We start from the raw sequence: 10,449 nt of genomic DNA on the forward strand, positions 1-10,449 counted from the left end.
AACTGACTGTTCAAAGACTATTCATTACTCAATAAAATTCAGTTTAAAACAATGTATTGTGTAATGAAGCTTGTTCTAAATGCCTTTTAGAGACAAAATTCCCAGGCAAGTATTTAAAAGGGGGCTTATAGGATTTAGGTGCCCATATTTCACTGAAATGCAGTATGTGTTAGATGCCTAAATCCAATAGACTCTTCAGAAAATCCAAGCTCCAGGGACATAATTGTAGATTACATACATACATATTATTCAGACCACATCCCGTAAGTTCACTATATACATATGTAAACCTAAGATGCCTGCAGGTAATGGAACAGCACTTTTCCACTTAAATTATTTAACGTAAGTGTTGAACTTCTATTATATATCAAGCTAACAGCTAATTTTAAGTTGCAATCAAGCCATTCTCTGAAAGCACTTTATTTCAGTGGAGGTTTTGCCTGTAAAAGAAATGTAAATTCCTCTAACGAAGGCAGTGTAATCTTTGAATACGCAGTCAAAATGGGGGCTGGAATTTTATTCCTAGTACTAACATTGACATCTTCTGCCACTTCTGCTAGTTTTCAAAAATGTTTTGTAACTATCTCATCAGTAAAACATGTATAACAATGTTGACAGCCTTTTCTAAGCACACTAAGCTATATTTAAAAAAAAAAATCAACAAAAACAACAGCAAAGACAACATAGCTACAGAAATACTTAGCATTAACACTAAATTCTTCTTCAGCTGTTGTAACGACATCGGGGAGAAATTCCCCGGAACAGACAAATGGCAAGAAATGGCCTAAGAGTGAAAGTCCAAAACACAAAACACACAAACTGTTGGGAAAATCGCCTGCAACAAATCTTCAAAACTCCACTTTTGGTAATCCATTTCAAATCCTTGCTTACATATCACTTGTTCTATAATGTGACTGACTCTTGCCTGCGCGCAAGATACATAACTCTCAGTATCGGGCTGCAGCAGACTGAGATCAGAATCTCCTTGAGGACTGTTCCATCTTTACTTGAGAATCTCAGGACTTTCATGTTTTATAATAATACACAGATGCTAAGTCCAATCCTCCTCCCACTAAAGTATGCTAAAGCTTCTCATTGTCGTCTCACTGAGAATAAATTCATATCTATTGAATTATATAGTAAAAATACTTTTATCCTTACTTGTGATTCCCTGGAGTATACTTTAATTATACGGATAATTTCATTTGGGACTTTTTAAAGATTAAGGTACAACTTGAACTCAATATTATCCCAAAGACAGGGTCCAGTTCTGCCAAGTTACAGACACAAATACTATCCCACCCTTACCATACCTTCTTTGTCCCATGTAATAGTCTACTATAGAATACAAAATTAATGAATATTTTTACTACTCAGAATCCTGTTCAAATCAATGACACGACACTCCTATTCATTGACTACGACTTTGTGTATTGCAAAACTACTGCTCGAGCTAGTCACAGAACAATGCTCTAGTCCTATAAGACACGGCAGCAACCATTTTATTCTTACTATAGTACATCTTCTTATGCAGCAAAATGCAATGTTATTACAAATTATGCTTGCTATGCAAAGTCCTATTAAACAAAAAGTCACACACCTCATTCGCACTAATGGGACTTTGTATATTAAAAATTACACGCAGTAGGCTTGTAAATATTACACAGAAAGAAATTGAAAAAAATGCAATTGTTATGAGATAAAATTTCAAAACATTTTCTCTTATGGCCATAAATCTTTGGCAGCATCTTTCAAAAACGAAAACAAAAAGGCAAATATTAAGCATAAACAAACAAACAAAACAAAACAAATGATTGGGGGGGAAATGAAAAGTTATGGCTATGTACGTTGACATTAAAATATAAAAACAAATTTCCAGGCTGACACCCCACAGAACAAGTTCACTTAATTCATTTTAAAATAACGCGACTAATGCTGAAATCTCATCTCACATGAGGTGCTTCTACACCTGCAAGAGTTTCCACTGACAATAATACAAAATGAATCCAATAGACTGACTGAACGTTAAGGTTCACTCACATGAGATGAGATTTCAGGAAATGTCTCATAACATTAAACTTAACAACAACAACAACAACAAAAATGATGCTAAATTAAAATTCTGCCACTTTTGTGAAAGGGCTTCATCTTACTGACCTCACTAGGAGCAGAATCAATCCCAAAATTTTTATGAAATGATAAGAGTTAATTTTCATGTTCAGTATCAGCTATTTGAAATTCTTATCTTAGAATACATTTTCTAATAAAGAAGGTATCATTATAAAGATAGTTTTATGAAAAAAAATATTTATTTAAACTATTTGTACTTTTTAGTAAGAATGCTGATGAACCTAATGCCTCAAACGTCAATTTTTCAACAACTGTTTTACATCACTCTCACAGTAAAATTCCCATCTGAGCTGGCAACTTGTGTGCCAAGTTTCAAACAAACGTGATTTGAAACTGCCAATATGTTAGAGTCTGAAACTCCAGTGAGACATTAATAAAAGGAGACGGATGTTGACAATATATCGTGATGTTCTCTATAAAATACCTACAGTTCTGGGTGCTGGATTAATCTGTTATCGTAACTCCCTAATTATTTAAAAATTATTAATAATATAGGATTACAATACAGTATCCCTATAATGGTATAAAACAAGCTAAGTAGATATAACTTGTAAGAAAAAAAATAAAAAAACCACAGTTGTGCTGTAAAGAATGCAGAAACAGAGCTGCAGACAAAACCTTGTTATTCGGAATCCCATTAGTTACTGAAAATATGTAATATAACTTTTGTTGATCAATACTCTCATGTAAGCTCTAAATAATGTATGATTCCAGTGGAGAAAAATGCAGCAAATCAAATATGGTGGGAGAATGTTTCAAATTATGAAGAGTAGTATGACTGCTAATCCATAAATCAGAAATAGGAAAGATTGTTGTAATGTGGGAGGGCTCTATTTAATAAAGGTCATTATAACTCCTGGCTCTAGAGCTATAAGATCTAATATCCTCTCTGGTAGCTCTATGATATGCCCATGCATTACTGTTCTTGTTGACAGTCTGTTGCCTTGGAAATATTTCATTATTTCAGTTTTTCCATTTGTAGACCCTTGGCCTTGTGATATGAAGGCCACCCTATTTCATATTTTCGATTATCATTTAAGCAATCTTCTGGAGCTATTTATATAAAAGCAAGTGTTAGACAATGCATATCATCATTTATCACCGCTATGTTTAAGCTCATGCTCTAGAAAGAAATGCCAAAATAAAGGTGTTTTTTTTTTTCTCTTTCACTTTAAACCAATAGCACTCTGATATTATGATATGCTTTACAAATCAATGCTGGCATATCATATGCATGACACTTCTGTCTATTTAATTTTCTTGGTTATATATCCACACAATTGAAAAACCCTAAACTCCTACTGTAACTGTAAAATTTGCTAACACTCATAGTTTAAAAGAAAATCAAATTATGTGTGCAACTTCTCAAACATCCTTTCAAAAATCTAAACAGGTGGAAAAGTTTCAAAACAATTCAAGTGCCTGCTTGCATCAAAGACTACCACCTTTTATATTTGTTTTGTAATTATTAACCTCTTGCTGGAAAACAACAACACCGTCTACCTAAATATTGTCAAAAAGAAGACTAAACAAAGACCGTACGCAAAGTTCACTCATGGGATTCTTCATCTTGAGAACTAGTTTATTGAAGTAGCAACTAAGAAAAGAGCCTGCAAAACCCCTTAAGTAACTTATATGTGCCTGCGTTTCAAGTGGCTTGACATGTACAGCTGAAAGGATGTGTACAAAACAGCTAAAATAAACAGTTACACAGAAGACTTTGGAAGCACATTGCAGAATTTTAAAGAAAAAGAACTCGAGGGCCTGTTTATTGAAGCATTGCTGTATCTTTCCAGTAACTTTTTAAGAGAATGTGTAGATTGACATTATTTCTGATACAAAAGATGTCGTCAACTCGCACGTGCGATATTTATGCCTGAACTTTTCAGAGCATCATAAAGAACGGTAAGAAAGTGAACCCTAGGGGCAAAAGGCAACTGCTTGGACACTAGGCCAAGTTTGGGGCTATTAGTGTTCTAGGAATTTAGACTACTTTTTTTTCCCCTGAAATGATTACTCCTCCCACTCCCTACAGGGAAAAACTACTCCGATCCAACCTTTAAAATGACAGCATCAGAGCTGAACAAGAAGATGCTATTAAAGGGCATTAAATTAAATACAGTATATCCTCCTACAACTTCAATCAGAATTTCAGACCAAGTGTTATTTAGTTCAGCTCTCAAGTGGAGCAGAATAACAAATCGCGCACTTTGATTTACCTTCTCCGAATGCCAAATGGAGACAGGTGATAAAGAAAGCACTCATGCACAGGCTATGAAGTTTCCCCTAGAAATTAATTCTATCTTCAAGATTCCTATCTCAGAGAAATTCCCAAAATGGCACACAAATATGCTTCTGCTGGAGAGATTACTGAAGCTATCCTGGCAAATACACTTAGTACTAATATAGTGCTTTTCTCAGAAAGAAGACAGCAGAATTGTGTGTTGGGGGGGGGACGGGACTTACTGATACAAATTGTTTTCCCAACAAAGAACTCCACAGCAGAAAAGCCTGCCGCTATAAGTGTTATTAGCACAGTAGAAATGCCCCTGCAGCCCCTGAAATGGGGAGCTTTAAAAAAATATTTATAGTTGAAGATGAGAATCTCTAAGTTATTGACTGCCGAGAATGCACTGTTTTCCCATTACATGTATCTCCAAATTCGGCTACATATCAATAGAGCCTTGTCAAAGTGCAACAGTTAATACTAATGCAGCCAACACCGCGGCATTAACACTTCAGTAGCGAATATGAGATGTACGTATTCCTGATACGGGGCAGCCCGCTTCCTTGGGAAAAATAACATAGCTATCTAGACAAAATCTGTGGGGTTTGGAAGCTATCCTGGAAACGCTGAACATACTGAAATAAAAAAATAATAATAATAAAATAAAATAAAATAATAATTTAAAAAAAAAGAAGTTTGAAATTAAGATTAAAATGAACCCAGTCCCCTACACTTTATTTTCGTTAAATATTTTTCAGCTTACTTGTGCTGTGAAGTATAAACTGAGCAACACACGATCCAGCTACTTTTAAAAGCTGTCTAAATGTTAATTTTCATTTTTACGACAAGCCAGGAACCTTCCTCACCCCTTACCCTCCAGCTCCCTTCCGGCGACGAAGGGGGAAAAGAAAGAGGGGATAAAAAAATAAGAAATAGAAAGCCCACCCGACCCCCTCCGGCTGCTCTCCTTGTGGGCACGCATCTCCTGGCGGTGCAGCACCGGAGCTGCGAGGACTTTTGTAAGAACCACAAAGTAACATCACATGAACTTGTACTCCCGTTTCCTACCAGGCACTTCTAGAAAGATTCACTTTACTACAACAAATCCGCTACGGGCAATTCGTGTCAGCGGCGCCGCAGATTAATAGCGCGCGGTCTCTCCCCAAGAAAAGTGCCCGGGGGCAGCCGGAGCTCATGGGGGGGGGGGGGGGGGGGGGGGGCAGCGCACCCCGCTCCCGTCCCCCGCCCCCCCGCCGGGCCCCGCACGCCGCCCCCCGCCCGCCCGCGCACCGGCTCCGCTCCGCCCGCCCCGGGGGGCGCCGGCACCCGCCCGGCGGCGGCGACGGAGGGCAAAGGGGGGGGTGGGGGGGGAGCAGCTGGCAGCGAGCCCCCCCACAAGCTCCGGCCTAGCCGCACTTGAACCGCACCGGCGGGGCCGCCCGGAGAGCCGGGCCTGGCGCGGCGCCCCGCCGCCCCCCCGCCGCCGCCGAGAGGGGGGGGAGCCCCGGGGGGGCCTCACGGCTCCGCGCACACACACAGACACACGCACACACACAGACACACGCACACACACACACGCACGCCCGCCCGCTCGCCGTGCGGCTGCCGGAGCGGGGCTGCTCGCGCGGCTCGCCCTGTGTCCGTGTGTCTGTCTGTGTGCGTGTGCGTCCGTGTGTCGGCGCGTGTGCGCGGCGGCCGGCGGTACGCATCGGGGGGAACTCCCGGTGCCCGGCGGGGCGAGCGGCGGGGGCCGGCGGCAGGTCCCCCCACCCCGGCATGGCAGCCAGCCCGGCCCCGGCCCCGGCCCCGGCGGCGGCGGCACGGCGCGGCCCGGCGCTGCTGCGGCTGCTGCTGCTGCTGCAGGTTCAATAAAGAGAAAGTGTTACCGTTCTCGCCTGGAAGGATCCTGCTGAAAGCTTGGCTTGGTGGGCGCCATCTTCCTGCTCTTTTTTTTTTTTTTTTTTTTTTCCTCCTCTCTCTCCCTTACTTTTCCCCCTCCTGATGTTGGTGTGTGTTGTGTGTCTAGCAGCAGCAGCGGCGGCAGCGATGGCCCCGGTTAGCCAGACAGGCTAAGGAAAAGTACTGAGGCCAAAGCATCGCGGGCTCCCGCTCCTCCGCGCGGTCCTGGTGCAGGTTGCTCGCTCGCTCGCTCGCTCGCTAGCGCTGCTGCAGCCGCTGCCGCCGTCCATAAGCCGAGGAGCGGAGGGAGCCGGGGCCCCGCCGGCCCCAGAGACATGCCCAGCGCAGGCAGCGGCGGCCGGCGGCGGCGGCGGCGGGGAGAGCGAGCCGCGGCGCAGCCCCGGCGGGCAGCCCGGCCGCTGGCATCGCCCGGCAGGTGCGGCACACACACACGCACACACACACACACTCACACACACGCACGCACACCCAGACACTCGCACACCCGCCCGCCGCCGCTCGCACCCCCGCGGCCGCGGCCGGGCTCCGCGGGGCGCCGGGCGAGCGGGGCGGGGGCTGGGGAGGGAAGGAGGGGAGTCAGGGCTCTCCGGGCTTGACCGCCGGGAAAGTATTTCTGGGCATTTTCCAGCTTGCTTCCCCGGCTCCGCTCCCACTCTGCGTGCAGCGGACGCAGGCTCCGCTGCCGGCGCAACAACGCCACTCAGTTGCAGTTTCGCACACTTTCCTCCGCCGGAGTCTGGGCTCCGGCGGAGAAGCGGAGCCGAGGCGGGCGGGAGGACGGGGGGGGGAGCTCCCTGCACAGTTCCGCGGGCGCGGAGACCCCGCGGGCTCACCCCGAGTGCGGCCGGGGCGTCCCCGTGGGCTTCCGCGGGCCCGGGCGGTGTCGGTGCTCACACCGACGTTAGGGGGGTCGGCGGGTTGCCCCCGGGCCGGGCGGCAGCGGCTCCGGGCAGCCCCCTGCCAGCCCCCGAGCCCCCTCCGCGGCCGGGGTCGCCCATGGCGGGGCCGGGGCTGTGCCGGGGGGCGCCGAGCCGCTCGGCCGGGGAAGGGGGCAGGACTTGATGCCGTTTCACCGGACGTTATGAAACTAAGCCCAAAAGAAAGGAGCGGGGAAAGAAACCGCTATCTCTTAATTGTCTCCTCCAGGACGTCGGGAAAAGCCGGGCGCGAGGAGCTTTGGGACGAGAAAGCGCTCCTCCGCGGAAAGCTTCCATCTCCAAGGTAACTTCGCGGCTCGTTCCGCCGCCGCCTTGGAAGGACAGCCTGCCGGGCCTCATCCTGCTCCCGGGGAAACCCGCCCGGGGGACGGGTCAGCCCGGCCCGTCGGGAGCATTTCTCCGCGACAAACCTTTCCGCCACAGTGCCGGCGGGAGGGGGTGGGAAAGAATAAAGGGGAGGGGGGGCTGAAGGGGAGGAGGGGATGGGAGCACGCCTGCGAGCGGGGCAGAAGTTGCCGGAGCACCTGGAAGTTGGGTGCGCGCCGGCGGCCGGGGGGGCTCCTCCCGCAGGAGGCGGCCGGGCCCCCCTAACCCTGCGGGCCCCCCTAACCCTGCTCCCGGCGCTGCGCGGAGCCCCCCGGGAGGGAAGGAGGGAGGGGGGCACAGGGGGAAGCCCCCCGCCGCCGCCGCCGCCCGCCCTGCGTCCGCGCAGCCTCCGCCGCGCAGGTGCGCAGCCGCCGGGGGAAGCGGCGCGGGCGCAGCCGCGGCCGGGGCTCGCCTCGGGGGTGCGGGTGGAGGGCTGGCGAGAGGGGCGACCTGCAAAGTGCCACGTGCCGTTTCTGTCCGGCACGGGTCTCCTCGCCTCCAAAAAGAAGAAGAAAAAAAAAGTTAACAGGTGTCACCTCGCTTTTTTGCAGCCACTCAAGAAGGTGGCGGCGGCCGCTGTATTTTAAGCATTTACAAAAAGCTCGAATTAAAAATCGTTCAAAGGAAAGAGCGCCGTGCTGCCTATAAGATACAGTTAATACTTGGAAGAAGTGCAAAAATGTTTCCCCTTGTTAGGTTAGTTTGCAAGACGTCCAGGCTGCTCTGGGTTCTTACTAGTCCGAGCGCTTGAGTATCTGCTAAGCAATATTTGGATTAGAGGTGTTGGGAGTTTGGGGAGAAGTGGTGCTTTCCTAACTTCTGCCTGATTACAGGCTGACATAATCAAACTATTAAACGCGAGGTATTGGAAATTCGCATGCTGCCTTGTCTATATACTTCTGTTTAACTTAAAGTCTCCAGAGGTCTCTTTCATTTGTCTAAAAGCCAAACTGACATTTCTGACCCTTGACTTCCCCACTTCACAGACTAAACTATTGTGATTGCTGCCTGTACTTCCTCGTTAAAGTGTCCGTCAGTTTCCATTGTAATTTAAATATTTTATAAGTGACAAAAATCATACCGAAACCGTGAAAAGAAATCAACTTTAATCCATTCTTTATATCTCTCACAGTCAAGTTGGTTTAGATACGAAAGATTGGTGTGCTTGCTTGAGCAAAACGAGACTCATGCTTAGTTTCGAATGGTCCTCAGCTGAGAAAGTGCTTGGGCATCATCAGGGATTATTTCAGGAGTATCAGCTTCCTATTTTTTTTTCATTTAATAAAACCTACAAAAGTTACCAACAAACGTTTTCTATCATGAGAATCAGATGGAAAATAGAGCTTGTGTTTTCCAAAACTATAGGAAGCAACTCAAAGTTGCTGAACAGCAAAATTATCTGAATCTGGCCCTTCAACCAATTGTTTGAAATATTACGTTAAAACTTTCTACGATTTTGCTTTTACATTATAGAGATGTTTAGTTCGGATACTTGTGATTATATCGCATTTTCCTCAGGATTTAATTTAATGCTATGTGGGAAAGCAGGATAGTTGGGACAGTGTCATTTTTATTGCATTTAGAGAAATGTAACAGTTTTGTTCCGATTTCAGCCTACATTTATTTATCTGTTGTCTGTCAGCTACCTTTTTTTTTTTTTTTTTTTGAGGACTCGGCTTCGGTGCTAAGCTTATCATAGAGAAACCTACCAGAGCCAAACTTCAGGTTTTGCCTCGCAGAAGCACAAAGAAATGTCAGGTCATTAATTAAGCTTCGTGTTAGTATCAGCACGTATCGATGGATTGTTAGGAGGAATGGGGAAGGTCTTTAAACTTCATTATGACTTACTGCCAACTTTCTACGCTTTGCTTCCTAAAGGCGCTCTCTGTGAATTTCCTGCATTTGCATTAGAATGCATTTAGGATGAAAAAATAACAGTGCTGAGTATACTTAGGGTTTCGTGCTATATTCCCCTGTAGTAACAGGTGACATGATAATACTATTAAACTACAATGTGGAATTGCAAGTGTGCAACCCCAAGTGAAAATTGTTCTCTTTCTTGGTTGAAAGCAAATTATCAATCAGCATACCTTGATCAATTATCCCCCTGGCTGCCACACACTGGGATTTGCACAAGGCATTGACATTGAGAAATTCCTCTTTAGAAAGGATGAGCGGACGGGATCCCAAACTTTGCAGCAGCCAAACTAAGCTGCCGGGGTCTCACTTTTTTTTTTTTCCGCTATTGTTGCTTTCCAGCTCATCCAAGACAAAACTAGGAGATTGTGTTTACTTCTCAGTGCATTTTAAAAGATGCTGTATTAAAAAAAATAAGGGGGAAAAAAGAAAAGAAAAAACCCTCCCCTCCGACCAAGCTCCCCCCCAGCAATCACAGAGCAAGGAGAGATTTTAAAATATATGTATATATAAAGGGGGGGGGGGGGGAACAAAGAAACACAAAAGCACAAAGAAAAAGCAAGTGAGGGAGCCTCGGGAAGAGCCGCACACCCCTCTCCCCTCTGTGCTCACCGTTGTTGGTAGGAGGTGATGCCCTGGACGTTTTGCGGGTTGCCGTTGGCCGCGGCGCCGGCTCGCCCCATGCCCGGCGCCGCCGGCACCCCCCCGGCCGCCCCGCCGGCCGCCGCCGTCACCTGCACGCTGAAATCCGGGAAGATCCTGATCATCCCCGCGGCTCAGCACCCGGAGACTGTCGGCGAAGAGGTGCAGCAGCGGCGACTCTCCCTCCGGCGGCTGCAGCAGCAGAGCCAGGCACGCTGCAATCCCATTAGTGAGTGGCGGCCACTGTGAGTGAGGAAGGGCGCTTTGATGTGAGCTGCCGGGCTGAGAGCGAGAGGAGTTTGGGGGGGC

The 10,449-nt window shown here is 47.0% G+C and overlaps 1 protein-coding gene across 5 annotated transcripts in view; it reads right to left on the reverse strand.

The window, feature by feature from the left end:
• The window catches only part of NPAS3 (neuronal PAS domain protein 3), a 624,784-nt gene extending 614,581 nt beyond the window's left edge, over positions 1 to 10,203 (reverse strand). For 4 of the 5 annotated variants that reach the window (XM_035552119.2, XM_035552117.2, XM_035552116.2 and 1 more), the window contains exon 1: positions 6,244 to 6,808. In XM_035552119.2, the coding sequence (XP_035408012.1) occupies positions 6,244 to 6,293 (50 nt within the window). In that variant the 5' untranslated portion in view covers positions 6,294 to 6,808. Of the gene's footprint in view, positions 1 to 6,243; positions 6,809 to 10,110 lie in introns of those variants that run through there. The other variant, XM_050710846.1, reaches the window with a different exon arrangement.
• Positions 10,204 to 10,449: the final 246 nt, after the last annotated feature.

Source organism: Cygnus atratus, chromosome 5 (genome assembly GCF_013377495.2).
Source record: "Cygnus atratus isolate AKBS03 ecotype Queensland, Australia chromosome 5, CAtr_DNAZoo_HiC_assembly, whole genome shotgun sequence".
Taxonomy (NCBI): domain Eukaryota; kingdom Metazoa; phylum Chordata; class Aves; order Anseriformes; family Anatidae; genus Cygnus; species Cygnus atratus.